This window comes from Suncus etruscus, chromosome 2, assembly GCF_024139225.1.
Source record: "Suncus etruscus isolate mSunEtr1 chromosome 2, mSunEtr1.pri.cur, whole genome shotgun sequence".
Classification (NCBI taxonomy): domain Eukaryota; kingdom Metazoa; phylum Chordata; class Mammalia; order Eulipotyphla; family Soricidae; genus Suncus; species Suncus etruscus.
This window is the reverse complement of record NC_064849.1, coordinates 143,333,341-143,354,469: the sequence shown is the minus strand read 5'-3', so window position 1 is coordinate 143,354,469 and position 21,129 is coordinate 143,333,341. Positions and strand designations below refer to the sequence as shown.

Below are 21,129 nucleotides of genomic sequence, written 5' to 3'. Positions count from 1 at the left end.
TCCTGGATTGGCTGCTTGCAAGGCAAACACCGCTGTGCTATCTCTCCGGGCCCTGTTTCTTTTTTATTAAGAGATCACTAAACCTTTGCTTCACAGCAAGATCCTTATTTTCTTTGAAAACTTAGCCTGCCCTTTTAAAATGCTTTTGAGATTTTATTTCCTCACTGGCTTTCTAATTTAAACCAAGGAAGCCCTACAAAAGGTAAATGACAAACTTCCCATTCCATAATAATAAATTTTTTTTGGTAGCACACTCGGCAACGTTCAGGGGTTACTCCTGGCAGGCTTGATGAACTATATGGGATGCTGGGGATTGAACCGAGGTCTGTCCCGGGTCAGCAGCATCCAAAGCAAATGCCCTACCGCTGTGCTAATACTCCAGCCCCATTATAATAATCATTTTTTTTTAATGGTTACCTTTAGGTTGGTTTGTTTTTAATAAGTAGAGAAACAAAGAGATAGCTTAAAAGACTAAACACATGTCTTACATGTATGAAACCTAGGCTCAAGTACTGGTATCAGTGGAGTGACCAGTAGAGCATAGAGCCAGGAGGTGTACCCAAACAATACAAGAAATAGAAACAAGAAAAGCATTTCAGGTTTAGGAATAAGTCTAGATCACTAAAATTATAAACCATATTATAGGTCAAAAGATCTAGCACTAGAATTGGAACTGTTTTACATTATGTTGACAGATATTACTATGTTTCTAGTCTATTTCATTGTTCTAGCCTCTACTTCTGAGATCTGGGGGACAGATGAAAAGATAGAAAAAGACCCATGGGGTATTTGAGTTTTTCCTTGTTCAGTAGTTGTTACAGACAGATCAATACTAGCTGCCTGTGTACAAGAAATCTTTTATATAAACACTTGGCTTACTTCCCCTTTCCCCTGCTATATATCAGAGGAACAGAATAAAATGGCAATCCTAGAATTCAGGCCTTTATAAAGTTTTGCTTTACTGTGAGAAATTTTTTCTTGTTTTGGTCTCCCAAGTGGAACCACGGGGCCTGGTTCAGTATTGCGGTTCAAGAATGCAGTCCTATTTGGATCCTGTAGTGGTAGGGACCACCAGGCCAACCCTGGTGGTCCTTGGGACACTATGTGGTATGGAGATTGAACCCATTTTAACTCCAGCCCTGAAAATTCCATGTTTTCTTCAATCAAAAACACGTAAAAGCCAAATAAGTCTTGTTTCATTTTCTCCATTGACCTTGCTTCGATAATGAATTTGAACTCCTAACAGAAGAAAACAATAAAATTAAATGCTCAGATCTATTAGACAGACATGACCAATTATACAAGATACCCCTTTGCTTTATTTTAACTTAACCCTTGTGAATCCTTAAAAAAAATACACATACAGATGCAAATAAAACTATACAGTAAAACTAAGTTGCCAGCAGATACTACAAGTAGTCAGAAGTTCAGAGATGGATAGCTATTAAGTGTTGATGGCATTGTTTGGGTAATCAAATAACCATTTGAAATTAATGAACACTTTCAACAAAAAGTATTCTAGGATTTCTTTTTAAGATAAAAGAAATTGTCAATCTATAAAATGGTTGAATGGGTAACATGCACTGACTAGTACAAAGACCAATAATATTTATTGAATTAAAACTATTTACTGTGTAAACATTTAACAAAAGCATTATTATGAGATCTGAGTACAGTCTTGATGATTCCAACAAAATAAGTGGTATGTTTAAAAAATAAAGCTGATGAGCAAATAGGTCCATTCTATATATTTTTCTTTCAACAGTTCCAGCAAGAGAAATAGCACAGTATTTTTAAAAAAAGTATACAGCAAAGATTGTTCCTATTATAATGGCAAATTCTGGAAACTGTAAATACAAATAGTCATTGAACAGTCAAACGGTCATATTCCTAAGCAGGAAGAAATTACAGTAAGAACAGTCTGCAATCCAGTTATACTCAATACAGAATACTTTTTCTTGTCAGTTGGTTTCCTAGTTGGTGTTTTTCTTTCCAAGAGACAGCAAAACTTTGGCAATTGGATGTATTGAAAATATATTTTCAAAGTTCAAGATACAGTCATAGCATTTTGTCTTGTGAAAGGTGATCTGTACACCAAGGCTCAGAGGTTGATAAAGAATGTTAATTCCATGTGGAAAAGTGCAAATATCCTGCACAGATAGCTTACAAAAAACTGCTGGCACCAATTTCTCCAGCAGAATCTGGGCTTTTGTTTGCATAGCTCACACATCACTGCAATGTGGAAAGGTGTGCTATTTTTTGGCAAGAGCAGGGGAGACATACTGATGTGAATGATCATGTTCGGCATGCTGAAATCCATGCAGACAACTGATGAAAGCTGCTACCTGACATCGTTGGTTTTTGTGTACTGGTTTTGTTTTTGCTGAAGTAGTTCTGTTATGGCCAGAAGCTTTTTCAATACATGCTAGACAAGGAAGTAATTGAAAGTTGTCAGCAATTTTAGGGAGGGATTTGAACAAAGCTATAAATTCAAAAGATTACATAAAATATTACCATTGCACTAAATAAATAAAGCAATGCCACTGATACCTGAGTGAACAATTTTGGTGACAATAGAATTTTTATACACTTATATTTAATTCATTTGTTTGACATTCTTCTATCCATATCTCGTCCTACTTTTATATCAAGACTTACCATTATATAAATGACTATAAAATACATATGTAATAGAGCTTAAGGTATGTGTGTGTGTGTATAATATACCACATCACATCATCTCCGAAGATATGCATGTATCATAAGCTCTGTTAGTGCACAAAGGAACTTGTGAATAATTTAAAGAATCATGGACATTTTTACCAATTAAGCATAACAATAAGGTTATTTTCCGAAAATTATTTTGGTTTTGTTATTTGGTTTTTTTGGTCTGTTATTTGAGCCATGTCCAGGAACACTCAGGGGTTACTCCTGGCTCTGTGCTCAGAAATTATTCCTGGCTTGGGGGACCATATGGGATGCTGGGGATCTAACCTGTGTCCTAGATCGGCCAAGGCAAATTTGTCTACTGCTGTGCTACCACTCTGGCCCCATTTTCCTAAAATTAAACCCAGCAACACCTTTATTTTTCTAAAGTCTTAATTTAGGAGAATTCTCTAATAAGAATTTTACTTTCAATATCAAAGGCATGCTATATAATACACTCTACCAGAGAATAGAAAATATACATGCCATTTTTTGCTTAAGTTTCTTTTTTGGGGGAGGGGTGTTTCCTCGGTCACACCTAGTGACACTCAGGTTACTCCTGGCTATGCACTCAGAAATCGTCCCTGGCTTGGGGGACCGAACCTCAGTCCATCCTAGGTTAGCACTTGCAAGGCAGATGCTTTACTGCTAGCACCACCACTCGGGCGGGCCCCATGATTCAGTTCTTAAAAATACTATTATTCTCAGAATCTTATGCTGATATTCTAAGTACTTAATTAAACATTTTTATTAATAATATTAACAAAAACCTACCTGCTGTGCACCACGCTCATTACTGAGCGTTCGCAGTTCATCGGAATGAGCCACACAAATTTCATGCAATGCTGCTAAGTCACGGGACAAGTCAGTTCTAGAATGCTCTGTAGTGTCTGGAAGTTCTGGTACATTCTTAAGGGAATCACAAACAATTTAAAATACAGTCTTTATTGAAAATACCCTACAATAGTAAATACATTTTTCTAATATTATTATTATTATTATTATTATTATTTTGGTTTTTGGACCACACTCTGCAACGCTCAGGTGATACTCCTGGCACTGAGCTCAGAAATTGCCCCTGGCAGGCTCAGGGGACCATATGGGATGCCAGGAATCGAACTACCATGCATCCTGGGTTGGCCTTACCATTGTGCTATCTCTCCGGCCCCCTTTTCTAACAATATTCTAAGAATTTTTTGGTTAGTTTGGTTTTGGAGACACGTAGTTATTCTTGGCTGTTTCTGAGGGAGTCCCAAAACTGCTCAGGTACAATGAGTTCTGCCAAGAACTGAATCCAGATTCCTATAGGCCTCAGCCTTCTGAGGTATCTCTCTGCCCCAATATTCTTAGAATTATAAGAAAGGGCTCGGAATGCTGGTTCAGTGACAAGCATGTCTTGACAGTGTGAGATCCTGGATTATATCCTCAACATCAGATAAACACAAAAAGAAAATGAAGAAATGTTTGAGAATATGTAGCAAGTAAGTGTCATATTCAAGATAATTCTGATAAAATTAACTTTGTAACTTTCGTAGCCACATTAAAACCAGACCCTATCATCTTCTACAATGTTCTATGACTACAATTCAATGAATACGTTTCTTTTTTTTTTTTATAAATCTGAAACAGGCCAAAACATTAGCTTTAACTAAAACACAGATTAAATGCAACCTAAATTTACAAATTCTCCACTCTTTCGAGAATTTTTCATCATTAAACTAAAGACAGTTTGTCCAAAATGATAAAATCTACACCAAAAATGCAAGAACCTTTTTATTAATGATTTCTGTGGACTGCTCTAAATACTTGCCAATTAGCAGAAATGAATGGTATTAATTTTATCTCCAGATAAGATATGTAGACTGATTATTATAAAAGGCATATTACTATGGGGACAAATGATAGCACAAGGTAGAGCGTTTGCCTTGCACATGGCCAATCTAGGACGACCTATGTTTGATCCTCCAGCATCCCATATGGCCCCCTGAGCCAGGAGAAATTTCCGAGCACATAGCCAGGAGTAACCTGAGCGTCACAGGGTGTTGCCCAAAAAGCAAAAAAAAAGCAAAAAAAAAGAGGCATATATACTTAATTAGAATTAAATACTGATGTTTAAATTCTTGGATAAGATTTAATATGGACTCAGATTACTGGTAATTTTTATTGCCTACAAGGCAAAAGACACAAGTAAACTGAACACAAAAGATTTTGTCAAGGATATACAAAGGATACTTAGCAAACAATAAAAACTATTTCAGGAAAGAGTGATTGGTCAGAAGGCTGGAGAACATACCTGGTATGTATAAGAGTTTGAGGTCCCAAATACCGCAAAGCTCCCCTAAAGACAGTCTAGGAATATCCTTGGTTTCCCACCATCACCACCATGTAAGCTAGAAATTAAAGCCTACACTACCAGTCTAAGTATTGGCCAAGCAAAATAAGGTCTCACCCCCAATACAATTTTAAGTATTTAATTCAAACTAAAGCCATCTTGAATGAGATGTCTGAGGTGTCTTCAAAGATAAATTTGACACATCAACAGTAAAAGACTAAATAGAAATGTGATGAAAAAGAAATCAATCACTCAGCAAATGATGGATTATAGAAACCTGTGACTATATGGGACAAATGTACTTTTACTCATAACTGTTGGAATGTCAAAATAAAATATAACTGAGAAGCCTGGAGCAAAGTGATAGCACAGCTGGTAGGGGGTCTGCCTTGCACATGGCTCACCTCGGTTCAATCCCCATAATATATACCATATACTCCTCCGAGCCTGAGACCTGAGTGCAGAACCAGTAGATATCCTTGACCACAACCAGGTATGGCCCCAAAACAAACAAACAAAAAACTGGCAAGCTAAGTAAGACAGTTTTCGCAAAGCCTCTTGGACATTAATCATAAAAAAAATTCATTCACCACTCAATTTAGAAACCTTTAAAACGTTCACATATTGGAACATAGAGAGTTAGCATTTTCAACTGGATTTCTCAATTTCATTATAAAATATGGTGCTATTGTTATGTTTGGTTTTAAACATGACATTAAAACCCAGGGTCTCAAAGGTCTCAAATATAAGTACCAGTGGCATGAAAGTCATTTACTTATTTTTAACTAAATATGAACACATAGAATATGAATATCTATTTCCAATTCTGATATTCCTTTGTCATATACATGACTAAATCCACACTCACTTTCCTAGTTGCAATAAGTGAACTAATTCACCAACAAACATTATTTTATATCTAAAAATCTTTAACAGGGAAACTGTCAATAAGTTAAAGGTTTTAGAAATTATTTTTAAACGTCATTTTAATAATCAGAATTTTATCAAGCACCAAATAAATATCTAAATTAATATATTTTATTACTAGAAAAGTAAATGGACCATCATTCTTCATGCATGTGTTTGATCTAGCCAGAACCCTGGGCAATCACTTTGCTACCATAAAGCAGCAACAGAATATTAGTCATTAGATGTAGCAAACAGCTAAAATGAGGAAAAGTAGGCTAGAAACTAAAAGATGGCACATGAAATCCAAAAGACACAATAGAGTATACTTGTTTTAAACCACTAATGTCAGAATAAATAACATAAAAATGAAGTGATTTTTTTTCACAATGTAGAAAAAATATATGAAGCTTTAGGGATTATTATTTCAGATAGAAAACATGTAAGTTGCTGCTTGAAAGTAAATTAACTCTCACGCTATTTTTGGTTTCAATGTATTTAAAAAGTTAAATGCATACCCCAAGTTCATCTAAAAACATGATCATACGATGTTTGTTACTTTTGATGAATGGATTTACACCTTCCATATACGGCTCCTAAAAGGAGAAAGAAAAAAAAAGACCGATTTATTATATGTATCAAAATCAACTGCTCGCTGATTTACAATAAAAAAATTAAAATCATTTATCAAGAATTCCTATACATCTAATTATGTTCACTAATAACTAGATACATTCACAAAATCATAAAAATTATTTTCATTTCAACATAAAAAGTATATTCAAGAAGTTGAGTATTTTTAAAGATTGAGAAATTCTAGAAGAAAAAGCCACAGTACAACATAACAAAGACAAATAACAAATATGTTATGTGTAAGGCACTCAGAATTAATTACTGTGAAATGATAAACTGCAAAGTGCCAAGACAAATGTAGGGCCAACCCAGGTTAGAGTTTAGCATAGATATAAGAAACTAAATACAGCATGATAAGGAAATACAAAAATAAATTCAAAGCTAAGAAATAAAACTATTCTTCATACTTAATATCTTTTTCTCTCTTTATGGTCATAGGTCCACATCCTGCATTGCTCAGAGCTTACTCCTGGCTCTGTGATCAGGGATCACTCTTATTGGGAACCATATAGGAACCACATAGGCAATGGAACCTGGGTTGGCCACATGCAAGCACCCTGCCCACTGTACTTTCTCTCCAGCCCTCATACTTACAACTTTAACCTATTTTGAACTATGTTATTTATTGTAAAACAGTAAAGAATTGATGATAATACATCTCAATTTCAACAGGAAGATCTGATAAGAGCATCAAGTCAGTTACCAAGAAATAAAAAAATCAATGAGTCTGAAAAAAATGATACAATGAAATACAAAACAAAATTGTGGCTATCATAAATTATCAAAATATACTCATTGAATTCTGGCAAGGCTGTGTATGTAAAAAAAAAGATCTTATTTAGCAATTTACTTCGAAATTAAAAACTGCAATTTTAAGAATATTTATTACAGCAATATTTATAACACTGACAAACAACAGTTTCTTATAGCCTGAAATGTAAAACTTCATTTGTAACTAATACTTTAAAGTATCAAAATCTTTTTACCTTAGCTCCAAATTCCACAAGATTTGCTAAGTTCTGCACAGACTTAGCCACTAATATCAGAGTTCTTGCAGCAATAGGAGATGGGGAATCTATATAAAGATACAAACACCAATGGCACTCTCAGCTATTATAATTACAACACATCTTAAAATAATTATAATTTTTTCATTCAGAACTCAGAATGTTTTCTGGAGAATATATAACCTGTGTATTTCAGAAAGAATTCACAAGGGGGAAAAACTGAATACACTTACTGATTCAGTAATTTCCAACCAGTTGTTATGTTATAAACTCTCTTTTTCCGTAGACTCCCCCACATATACTGAAATACATACCGAGCTATCTGAGCCAATTCTATGGTCTCAACCTCTACTGATTACAAACAATTTACTTTAAAACTCAAAAGCAAAGAAAAATGTGAGCTCTGTTTTGGGGATAAATTAAAAATCATGTAACTTAATAAATATTTGTAAGTATCATATTTAATTTTTAATTAGTTTTCATTTAACTTTGGTTTCTGGGTCACACCTGAAAAAGATTACTCCTTACTCAGATATATATTCATGGAGGTTCTTGGAGGACCATATGCAGTGTTACGGATTGAACTAGAGGCCAACAATACATATTTCTAGAGACTTACTTAGATAAGTAATAAAACTTATCTATAGAATTCAGATGGAAAAAGGTAAATGATAATTATTTGTTGCATTAAACATAAAGCCTGAAATTTAAATTAATAAATGCCAAAAGCCTATAAAGTTGACCTGACTTATTGGTTTTAAAGTGTAGTCTTGAAACTTAAACTAGTAAGTCACAAACAATAATGCCTATTACTATACTTATACTGATCTATCAACATTCAGATAAATTTCTCAAAAACAATTATAAATATTATTCCTGATGGAGCTATAGATTTAACAATTTTCTAAACAACAGAAGATAAGTACAGAAACAGGGTGGCTATAAATTTGAAAACTGAAATATTCTTAAATACTTTCGTTTTTTGGGTCACACCCAGCAGCGCTCAGTGGTTATTCCTGTTATTCCTTGGCTCTGTGCTGAGAAGTCACTCCTGGTAGGCTCGGGGGACCATATGGGATGCCAAGATTCTAATCAGTGTCTGTCCTGTGTTGGCCGCATGTAAGGCAAACACCTTACAGCTGTGCTATCGCTCCAGCCCCACTGTGAAATACTTTTAACTTTAATTTAAAATAAAAATGACTCAGATATCTTAATACCGAGTAACTCATTATGTTTATAGTCACATATATAACTTACTCTTACTTTGAAAAAATATCGTACAACAATCTACAGTTAGGCATAATGGATATATAGGCAAGCAAAATTTAATCTGTTTTACAGGAGTTTAAAATGGTCAATGAACCAAACTGGTAACAAGAAATCTCTCAATCTATAGAGGGAGGCATTCATAGATAATCATCTACTTGCAGTTTTTATTTCAAAGTCAAACTTGGAAAAATATGGCAGGGTATAGCTTGGTTAAAAACACAGAAAGCTGTTTTCTTCATTTGAGAGTGCCAAGAGAAGCAGAGAGAGAGATGGAAAAAGGAGAATGCATCTAATTCACCTCTAGTATCAAAAAGAACAAATTGCAAAACGGATAAAATAGCAGAAGGAAGGAACAAAATGAATACTTTGGAATATTTTCTACCAATAGGTAATTAAAATAAGATGCAAAGTAAAAATAAACTTATTAAACTGTATAAAGAATGAAACAATAGTTTTTATTTCAAAATCTGACAAAATATGGTTACCTGATATGATATTAAACATCCGTGGATACAGTATGGCAGGACAGATAAGCCGAAGAAAAACAAAACCACTAAACAGTAGAAAAAATCATTTTAATGAGTTAGTATTTATGTTATATTTCAATATTTCAAAATGAACCAAATTTTAATACACCAGAATTCTGAACTTTAATGTGATTAGGGAAGTCTACCAAAGCTTTAGAGAGTAAGTCAAAGAACCTTACTGCCAAAAAAGAACATATAAATTGGCTATATTATTTTTCCCAAATTTGGGAAGCTTTAAGGTGTATTTGTAGAAATTACTTTATAGACTATTTGTGTGGAGGAGGAAGGCTGGGGGGTGTCCACACAGGAGTTACTCCTGGCTCTGCAATCAGGAATCATCCTTGGCAGACTCTGAGGACAATATAGGATGCTGGAGATTGAACCCGAATCTGCAGCATTCAAGGCAAGCACCCTACCCACTGTATAATCTCTCCACTTAGCTACTACTTATTAACTCCAGTCTATTAATACATTGTATACTTTAAGAAAGCAATTACAGTAAGACTTTCTGAAGTGATACAGGACGAATTAAGTTTTCAATCCTATAAAGTCTAACAATTTCTGTTTTTTATCTTCAAAATATAAACACAAAAGTCAAAAAAGCACAAATAAATCAAGTCGGTTAAATTGGTCTTTGTTGAATGAATCATATAAAAACAATACACTGTATTAAAGAAAAAGTGACTTAATACATTAGAAAGGAAAACAGCAGAATACTAAAAGCTTAAAGTACCAAATAGTTTCTAAAGTTAAATATTCTCAAATTACAAAATAATAGTAATAAAAACAAATTAGCATAAAAAGCACACGGTTTAAGAAATTGTTAGATGTGATTTTTTAACCAGCTATTCTTATCCTAACAGTAATAAATAATATAGCCTTTCTTAGTCTGCCTGATTTAGTTTCCAAATATATTATCATTTGAATCATTTATCTTAATTTCCTTTTAAAAGGAACCTGCACTAACAACTGTGATCACTTAACTCTGATAACAAAGATAACCCAAATAATTCAATTTTTTTCTTATAGTGATTTTAATTACTGGTAGTCTCTGTTCTTTTAGAATGAACCTACCTCTCAGCATCACTTCTCAGTGTTTGTACTATTATTATGATATACAACTGTCATTAAATCTAAAAACCTTTCATTTATGAAGAATCTTCCATTTATTATATAAAAGCATGGATCCTTAAAGTGAAAAGAATTTCAGTGTAGAAATCTACCTCCTGAGAAACTTTACAACTGATTTTAAATTTAAGAGAAAATTAATTACTAAATAAAGTCAAATCTGAGTTATCAGGTTGACTTTGCCCTATCATCATAGCAAAATTTCTCAGTATTGCTTAACAATTTCACTTGTTTGAAACTTAAAGAGTTTATAGAACAGTATACATCATACAAAAGTTTGATAAAATATTTTCTATTCCTCTGATTACACTAAAGACAAGAAAGAGAATTCTTAAAATATAAATATCTTTACTAAACAAGAGGGATTTTTAAATAAAAAAGAAGTTCCTTTACTTTATTTAGGTTGCAGAAAAAACTAACACTTAATTCCAAAACTGATGTTATTAGTATTTTTTGTCTTTAGCTGCAGCCAAAATTTGTTATGGAAATAATGACTAGAAGTATTTTTTTCAGCATGATAAATTACATATTAGATCACTTTGAGAGTTTTACTAAATTTTCAATGATTGCTTGGAATGTTCTTCACAGATTTACTTTTAGAAGTTTTGCTTTAGTTCTACTTTAGCTGCTAATATTCAATGTAATCTTAGACACAAAAGAATTTATCTCTACATAGCTAGTTCATCATTGGAAAGACAAGTTAAAACAATGACAATACAATCCCCATAGAAGAGTTACAAAATTTTATGACTTACCAAATCAATTCCTCTACTTATTTAAGCACAATAATCACAATAAGTGAATTATTAGGAAAACTATGTTTCAAACCAATTTCTCAATAATTAATTGACTATAAATTCATGTTCAGGATTTTTATAGTATAGAAAGTAGCTGGATATTTCATATTAACTTTGCCAAAACCTCAAAAGTTAAAAGTTTGAGAACCATCTGAACACTGAAGACATTAGCAGAACTCTAGCACAAAAGATCTTACATTACAAATTTAGGTTTCCAAATTTTCAGTTTTCCATGACTGTATACAATGATGAAATAATGAATTGTTGAGCCTTACCTAACAACTCTTGTTCTCATGGTGGTATTTGTAGGCCACTTATGCTGAACAGATTTCTGTAAACACCCATAAATATATCTCAGTGTCCTGCCAAAATAATACAATTACCTCAATAATGAAAACAAGTGAAAATTATGTTTTATCGCATCCAAAAAAATTATGTTGTTATTATTTTAAGTGTTTGGCCCACACCTGGCTGTGCTCAGATTTTACTCCTGGTTCTGTGCACAGGGATCATTCTTGGCAGTGCTTGGGGAACTATATGGGATATTGAAGATCAAACCTGGTTTGGCCTCATACAAGGCAAGTGCCCTGCCTACTGTACTATCACTCCAACCCCTGCATCCAAATAATGACCAGATATACCACATTGTAATGAAACTAACTCTTTCTCTCAATAAAGTACTTTGCTGAAAGTGCAAAAGAAAAAAATTTCACCATCAATTCACTTAGCCAGTTATTTATATTTACTCTAAAATCCATTTACCAGTTTTAGACTGCCTTTGTTATTAATAATGAGAGAGAAAAGTACTGAATTAAGTTGAAATTGCTATAAAAGTGAATTACTAATACTGAAAGCCAATAAGGAAACACTGAGAGAGCCAGAAAGATAGTACAGTGGGTAAGATGTTTGCCGTACATGCAATTCAATTCCCAGCACTACATATGGTCTTGTTGAGTACACCAGGATTGATTACTGAGAAGAACCAGAAGTGAGCTCTAAAAACTACAGGTGTGGCACATGCTCATGCGCACGCGCACACAAACAGTAAATTTATTCTCTGGTATATATTAACCAGGTAGGCTGGTCTATATGAAGACATTTCTTTTACTGTAATACAAATATTTCACACACACACACACACACACACACACACACACACACACACACACACACACACAGTAAATTTATTCTCTCGTATATATTAACCAGGCAGGCTGGTCTATATAAAGACATTTCTTTTTTTTTTTTTTTTTTTTTTAATTTTTTTTTTATTTAAACACCTTGATTACATACATGATTGTGTTTGGGTTTCAGTCATAAAAGGAACACCACCCATCACCAGTGCAACATTCCCATCACCCAAGTCCCAAATCACCCTCCTCCCCACCCAACCCCCGCCTGTACCCTAAACAGGCTCTACATTTCCCTCATACATTCTCAATATTAGGACAGTTCAAAATGTAGTTATTTCTCTAACTAAACTCATCACTCTTTGTGGTGAGCTTCCTGAGGTGAGCTGGAACTTCCAGCTCTTTTCTCTTTTGTGTCTGAAAATTATTATTACAAGGGTGTCTTTCATTTTTCTTAAAACCCATAGATGAGTGAGACCATTCTGCGTTTTTCTCTCTCTCTCTGACTTATTTCACTCAGCGTAATAGATTCCATGTACATCCATGTATAGGAAAATTTCATGACTTCATCTCTCCTGACAGCTGCATAATATTCCATTGTGTATATGTACCACAGTTTCTTTAGCCATTCATCTGTTGAAGGGCATCTTGGTTGTTTCCAGAGTCTTGCTATGGTAAATAGAGCTGCAATGAATATAGGTGTAAGGAAGGGGTTTTTGTATTGTATTTTTGTGTTCCTAGGGTATATTCCTAGGAGTGGTATAGCTGGATCGTATGGGAGCTTCGATTTCCAGTTTTTGGAGGAATCTCCATATCGCTTTCCATAAAGGTTGAACTAGACAGCATTCCCACCAGCAGTGGATAAGAGTTCCTTTCTCTCCACATCCCCGCCAACACTGTTTATTCTCATTCTTTGTGATGTGTGCCATTCTCTGGGGTGTGAGGTGGTATCTCATCGTTGTTTTGATTTGCATCTCCCTGATGATTAGTGATGTGGAACATTTTTTCATGTGTCTTTTGGCCATGCGTATTTCTTCTTTGTCAAAGTGTCTGTTCATTTCTTCTCCCCATTTTTTGATGGGGTTAGATGTTTTTTTCTTGTAAAGTTCTGTCAGTGCCTTGTATATTTTGGAGATTAGCCCCTTATCTGATGGGTATTGGGTGAATAGTTTCTCCCACTCAGTGGGTGGCTCTTGTATCCTGGGCACTATTTCCTTTGAGGTGCAGAAGCTTCTCAGCTTAATATATTCCCATCTGTTAATCTCTGCTTTCACTTGCTTGGAGAGTGCAGTTTCCTCCTTGAAGATGCCTGTAATGTCCTGGAGTGTTTTGCCTATGTGCTGTTCTATATATCTTATGGTTTTGGGGCTGATATCGAGGTCTTTAATCCATTTGGATTTTACCTTTGTACATGATGTTAGCTGGGGGTCTAAGTTTAATTTTTTGCAAGTGGCTATCCAATTGTGCCAACACCACTTGTTGAAGAGGCTTTCCCTTGCTCCATTTAGGATTTCCTGCTCCTTTATCAAAAATTAGATGGTTGTATCTCTGGGGAACATTTTCTGAGTATTCAAGCCTATTCCACTGATCTGAGGACCTATCCTTATTCCAATACCATGCTGTTTTGATAACTGTTGCTTTGTAGTACAGTTTAAAGTTGGGAAAAGTAATTCCTCCCATATTCTTTTTCCCAATGATTGCTTTAGCTATTCGAGGGTGTTTATTGTTCCAAATGAATTTCAAAGAGTGTCTGATCCACTTCTTTGAAGAATGTCATGGGTATCTTTAGAGGGATGGCATTAAATCTGTATAATGCCTTGGGGAGTATTGACATTTTGATGATGTTAATCCTGCCAATCCATGAGCAGGGTATGTGTTTCCATTTCCGTGTGTCCTCTCTTATTTCTTGGAGCAGAGTTTTATAGTTTTCTTTGTATAGGTCCTTCACATATTTAGTCAAGTTGATTCCAAGATATTTGAGTTTGTGTGGTACTATTGTGAATGGGGTTGTTTTCTTAATGTCCATTTCTTCTTATTACTGTTGGTGTATAGAAAGGCCATTGATTTTTGTGTGTTAATTTTGTAGCCTGCCACCTTGCTATATGAGTCTATTGTTTCTAGAAAGCTTTTTGATAGAGTCTTTAGGGTTTTCTAAGTAGAGTATCATGTCATCTGCAAACAGTGAGAGCTTGACTTCTTCCTTTCCTATCTGGATTCCCTTGATATCCTTTTCTTGCCTAATCGCTATAGCAAGTACTTCCAGTGCTATGTTGAATAGGAGTGGTGAGAGAGGACAGCCTTGTCTTGTGCCAGAATTTAGAGGGAAGGCTTTCAGTTTTTCTCCATTGAGGATAATATTTGCCACTGGCTTGTGGTAGATGGCCTTCACTATATTGAGAAAGGTTCCCTCCATTCCCATCTTGCTGAGAGTTTTGATCAAGAATGGGTGTTGGACCTTATCAAATGCTTTCTCTGCATCTATTGATATGATCATGTGGTTTTTATTTTTCTTGTTATTGATGTTGTGTATTATGTTGATAGATTTACGGATGTTAAACCAGCCTTGCATTCCTGGGATGAAACCTACTTGATCGTAGTGGATGATCTTCTTAATGAGGCATTGAATCCTATTTGCCAGGATTTTGTTGAGGATCTTTGCATCTGCATTCATCAGTGATATTGGTCTGTAATTTTCTTTTTTGGTAGCGTCTCTGTCTGGTTTAGGTATCAAGGTGATGTTGGCTTCATAAAAGCTATTTGGAAGTGTTTCTGTTTGTTCAAATTTCATGAAAGAGTCTTGCCAAGATTGGCAGTAGTTCCTCTTGGAAAGTTTGATAGAATTCATTAGTGAATCCATCTGGACCTGGGCTTTTGTTTTTCGGCAGACATTTGATTACTGTTTTAATTTCATCAATGGTGATGGGGGTGTTTAGATATGCTACATCCTCTTCCTTCAACCGTGGAAGATTATAAGAGTCCAAGAATTTATCCATTTCTTCCAGGTTCTCATTTTTAGTGGCGTAGAGTTTTTCAAAGTAGTTTCTGATTACCCTTTGAATCTCTGTCATATCAGTAGTGATCTCTCCTTTTTCATTCCTGATACGAGTTATCAAGTTTCTCTCTCTCTCTTTCTTTGTTAGGTTTGCCAGTGGTCTATCAATCTTGTTTATTTTTTCAAAGAACCAACTTCTGCTTTCGTTGATCTTTCGGATTGTTTTTTGAGTTTCCACTTCGTTGATTTCTGCTCTCAGCTTTGTTATTTCCTTCTGTCTTCCTGTTCTTGGGTCCTTTTGTTGAGCATTTTCTAGTTCTATTAGCTGTGTCATTAAGCTACTCAGGTAAGCTCCTTCTTCCTTCCTGATGTGTGCTTGCAAAGCTATAAATTTTCCTCTCAGTACTGCTTTTGCTGTGTCCCATAAGTTCTGAGAGTTTGTGTCTTTATTGTCATTTGTTTCCAGGAACCTTTTGATTTCCTCCTTGATTTCATCTCGGACCCACTGGTTATTGAGCATGAGGCTGTTTAACTTCCAGGTGTTAAAGTGTTTCTTCTGAGTCCCTTTGGAGTTCACAAATAATTTCAGAGCCTTGTGGTCAGCGAAGGTAGTCTGCAAAATTTCTATCCTCTTGATCTTATGGAGGTATGTTTTATGTGCCAGCATGTAGTCTATCCTGGAGAATGTCCCATGTACATTGGAGAAGAATGTGTATCCAGGTTTCTGGGGATGGAGTGTCCTATATATATCCACTAGGCCTCTTTCTTCCATTTCTCTCCTCAGGTCTAGTATATTCTTGTTGGGTTTCAGTCTGGTTGACCTGTCCAGTGTTGACAAAGCCGTGTTTAGGTCCCCCACAATTATTGTGTTGTTGTTGATATTATTTTTCAGATTTGTCAGCAGTTGTATTAAATATTTTGCTGGCCCCTCATTCGGTGCATATATGTTTAGGAGAGTGAATTCTTCCTGCTCTACGTACCCCTTGATTAATATAAAATGTCCGTCTTTGTCCCTTACAACCTTCCTGAGTATAAAGTTTGCATTATCTGATATTAGTATGGCCACTCCAGCTTTTTTATGGGTGTTGTTTGCTTGGATAACTTTTCTCCAGCCTTTTATTTTGAGTCTATGTTTGTTCTGACTATTCAGGTGCGTTTCTTGTAGGCAGCAGAAGGTTGGATTGAGTTTTTTGATCCATTTAGCCACTCTGTGTCTCTTAACTGGTGCATTTAGTCCATTGACGTTGAGAGAAAGAATTGTCCTGGGATTTAACGCCATCTTTATTTCAAAATTTGGTGTGTCTTTTGGGTAGTCTTGTCTTAGATTAGGTCTTTCAGTTTTTCTCTTAAGACTGGTTTTGTGTCTGTGAAGTTTCTGAGCTGTTTTTTGTCTGTGAAACCATGTATTCTTCCATCAAACCGGAAAGTGAGTTTTGCTGGGTATAGTATTCTGGGTGAAGCATTCATTTCATTCAGTCTTGTCACAATATCCCACCACTGCTTTCTGGCATTGAGCGTTTCTGGTGACAGGTCTGCTGTAAATCTCAGGGAAGCTTGCTTGAACATGATTTCCCCTTTTGATCTTGCTGTTTTCAGAATTCTGTCTCTATCTGTGGGATTTGTCATTGTGACTAGGATGTGTCTTGGGGTGGTTTTTCTGGGGTCTCTTTTGGTTGGTACTCTTCGGGCATGCAGGATTTGATCACATATATTCTTTAGCTCTGGAAGTTTCTCTTTAATGATGTTCTTGACCATTGATTCTTCCTGGAAATTTTCTTCCTGGGTCTCTGGGACTCCAATGATTCTTAAGTTGTTTCTGTTGATCTTATCATAGACTTCTATTTTCGTCTGTTCCCATTCTTTGACTAATTTTTCCATTGTCTGCTCATTTGCTTTAAGTTTTTTGTCCAATCTCTCCTGCTGTATGGAATTGTTATGTATCTCATCTTCCACAGCACCAAGTCTATTCTCAGCTTCTGATACCCTGTCCCAGAGCTTATCCATTTTGTCATTCACTTCGTTTACTGAGTTTTTCAGGCCTGTTAGTTGACATGTTATTTCAGTTTGGAGTTTTGTCATTTCTGCCTTCATATTTTCTTGGTTCTTATTAGTGTTCTGTTCAACTCGATCCATGGTTTCTTGGAGTCTGTTGAGCACCTTCCATATTGCTAGTCTAAAGTCCTTATCTGAGAGGTTGATTAGTTGTTCAGTCATTATCTGGTCCTCAGAATTGTCATCTTCATTCTCTATGTCTGATGCTGGCCTGCGCTGTTTCCCCATTGTCACATTTGTATTGTGGGTTTTTCTACGTGTTGTAGTGGTATTCATTGTCTATATGATGTAGGCAGCACACTCCTCTGGCTCCTCCCTTTCTGGATGGGCTAACGTGCCTCTAAGGGAGGGGAGTCCTCCGTGGATGAAGCCTCACACTGGGTCAAATCTTAGGCCCGAGCATGTAACAGAGAAGACAGTCCAGAGAGAAATGTTTGCTTCTGTGATATAGCGCCGTTCTTAGTGTGATTTTTCCTTCTTGTTGCAATGGAGTTCTTTCCTTAGAAAGAGTGCACGGCCGCGTAGCGAAGCGGAGCGGCCGTGCTCCTCTGAGCCTCTTTTTGCCCCACTCGCAAGAGTTTCACGCAAGAGGACAGTAGACAGACATAGACAGGTCACACTCACAGTCTTTCACAGCTGAGCCCCACTGGGCCGGTGTACTTTCGCGGATTTTCCCCGCCTGGTGTCACACACAGGGAGCCAGCTTTTGCAAAGGATAGCCGGTTTTTATGCTCTGAAGTCCCTCCCTGAAAATGGCGTCTGGGCGAGCGAGGTTTCTGGAGGCTCTTTTTGCCCCACTCGCAAGAGTTTCACGCAAGAGGACAGTAGACAGACATAGACAGGTCACACTCACAGTCTTTCACAGCTGAGCCCCACTGGGCCGGTGTACTTTCGCGGATTTTCCCCGCCTGGTGTCACACACAGGGAGCCAGCTTTTGCAAAGGTTAGCCGGTTTTTATGCTCTGAAGTCCCTCCCTGAAAATGGCGTCTGGGCGAGCGAGGTTTCTGGAGCCTCTTTTTGCCCCACTCGCAAGAGTTTCACGCAAGAGGACAGTAGACAGACATAGACAGGTCACACTCACAGTCTTTCACAGCTGAGCCCCACTGGGCCGGTGTACTTTCGCGGATTTTCCCCGCCTGGTGTCACACACAGGGAGCCAGCTTTTGCAAAGGATAGCCGGTTTTTATGCTCTGAAGTCCCTCCCTGAAAATGGCGTCTGGGCGAGCGAGGTTTCTGGAGGCTCTTTTTGCCCCACTCGCAAGAGTTTCACGCAAGAGGACAGTAGACAGACATAGACAGGTCACACTCACAGTCTTTCACAGCTGAGCCCCACTGGGCCGGTGTACTTTCGCGGATTTTCCCCGCCTGGTGTCACACACAGGGAGCCAGCTTTTGCAAAGGTTAGCCGGTTTTTATGCTCTGAAGTCCCTCCCTGAAAATGGCGTCTGGGCGAGCGAGGTTTCTGGAGCCTCTTTTTGCCCCACTCGCAAGAGTTTCACGCAAGAGGACAGTAGACAGACATAGACAGGTCACACTCACAGTCTTTCACAGCTGAGCCCCACTGGGCCGGTGTACTTTCGCGGATTTTCCCCGCCTGGTGTCACACACAGGGAGCCAGCTTTTGCAAAGGATAGCCGGTTTTTATGCTCTGAAGTCCCTCCCTGAAAATGGCGTCTGGGCGAGCGAGGTTTCTGGAGGCTCTTTTTGCCCCACTCGCAAGAGTTTCACGCAAGAGGACAGTAGACAGACATAGACAGGTCACACTCACAGTCTTTCACAGCTGAGCCCCACTGGGCCGGTGTACTTTCGCGGATTTTTCCCGCCTGGTGTCACACACAGGGAGCCAGCTTTTGCAAAGGTTAGCCGGTTTTTATGCTCTGAAGTCCCTCCCTGAAAATGGCGTCTGGGCGAGCGAGGTTTCTGGAGCCTCTTTTTGCCCCACTCGCAAGAGTTTCACGCAAGAGGACAGTAGACAGACATAGACAGGTCACACTCACAGTCTTTCACAGCTGAGCCCCACTGGGCCGGTGTACTTTCGCGGATTTTCCCCGCCTGGTGTCACACACAGGGAGCCAGCTTTTGCAAAGGATAGCCGGCTTTTATGCTCTGAAGTCCCTCCCTCATAAAGACATTTCTGTTACTGTAATACAAATATTTCTCACACACACACACACAAACACACAGTAAATTTATTCTCTGGTATATATTAACCAGGCAGGCCGATCTATATAAAGACATTTATTTTACTGTAATACAAATATTTCACACACACACACACACACACACACACACACACACACACACACACACACACACGCGCGCGCGCGCGCAAAGTAAATTTATTCTCTGGTATATATTAACCAGGAAGGCTGGTCTACATAAAAACATTTTTTACTGTAATACAAATATTTTACTGAGTTTTTCATGTTAGCATTTTTCATTAAAGACAATACATCTTATAAAACTGTAACTTTTTCAGAGAAAAATGAGAGAATAGTGGAAAACATATATATACATATATGTATGTATATGTTTATAATGATTTAAAAATACAGGTATATAATCTTTGTCAAGTTAAAATTTCACCACTTACGGTGGGAGTATTTCTGAAGCCATGAAAATTTTCTCCACAAGCTCTGAAAGTATGTTCAATAGATGTGCTAAATTAGTGTTCACATCTTCATTTTTTTCTAATTTTGATGGACTCAACTACGAGAAGAAACAAATCAATATAAATACATCTTGACAATGACTGACATAAGTAAACAGTTGTTTTAAAGGCGTTTATTGTAATTTCCAAACTCTATTATTCTTTTGATAAAAGGAGTTTATTTTGAAAAGTGAGCATTTTAAAGTACTATGCTCCAAGGACCTCCTACTGTATTACCATTCTCTCCTACTTAAAACTAACAGCTAAAGAACAAGCAGTGATTATCAATAATTTTCATTTGCTTTGGGGTTAAAACCAGTATTAAAAAATATATGCATTTATTGTATTTTATTGTAGATTTTTAAGACAGAGGAAGGCTTTATATTTTAAAAGATAAAAACCATAGTTCTACTGATCACATATTCACGAATATTAGCATTTAAGTATTTACATAGAACCATCACCACACTATTATTTAAATTTATCTTTGTTTTATTTGTTTGATAAAATAAAATCTAAATAAAATAGGGCCAGAGCAATAGTTCATCGGGTAGGGAAAATCTTGCTTCAGCCAACCCGGGTTCAATCCCTGGCATCCCAAATGGTCATCCTCCGAGCCCTCCAGAAGTAATTCTTGAGCACTGCTGGGTGTGACCCCCCCCAAAAAACAAAAGCAAAAATCAACAAAATAGGCAGTTCTGAATAAAATTAAGACCTATTTAATGACTAATAAAAACACCAAAAATCTTACAGAGAATCATGACCTTTATCAAAATTTTTCCAATCACTCTTGATATTAAATGCTCTATCTAGAAAATTGAATAAGCTCATTTATAAAAGCCTACTTTACCAAACAGGATTGATCATCTAAAGATCCTAAAGATTTGCTGCATTTCTGTATGATCTTTTATGGTTAGGTCACCTATGATATGACCCCAGATTTTCAATACCAAATGATCATTTCCCCCCTTAAATTAGTAAAACTGATGTCAATACAGT

The 21,129-nt window shown here is 36.6% G+C and overlaps 1 protein-coding gene across 1 annotated transcript in view; it reads right to left on the bottom strand.

The window, feature by feature from the left end:
- Positions 1-1,308: 1,308 nt before the first annotated feature.
- The window catches only part of RASA1 (RAS p21 protein activator 1), a 125,561-nt gene continuing 105,740 nt past the window's right edge, over positions 1,309-21,129 (bottom strand). Inside the window, exons 19-25 of the mRNA XM_049769090.1 lie at positions 20,074-20,189; positions 11,581-11,667; positions 9,339-9,406; positions 7,564-7,652; positions 6,463-6,540; positions 3,481-3,615; positions 1,309-2,425 (exon numbers count right to left, since the gene is read on the bottom strand). Of these exons, the coding sequence (XP_049625047.1) occupies positions 2,342-2,425; positions 3,481-3,615; positions 6,463-6,540; positions 7,564-7,652; positions 9,339-9,406; positions 11,581-11,667; positions 20,074-20,189 (657 nt within the window). The 3' untranslated portion in view covers positions 1,309-2,341. The remainder of the gene's footprint in view (positions 2,426-3,480; positions 3,616-6,462; positions 6,541-7,563; positions 7,653-9,338; positions 9,407-11,580; positions 11,668-20,073; positions 20,190-21,129) is intronic.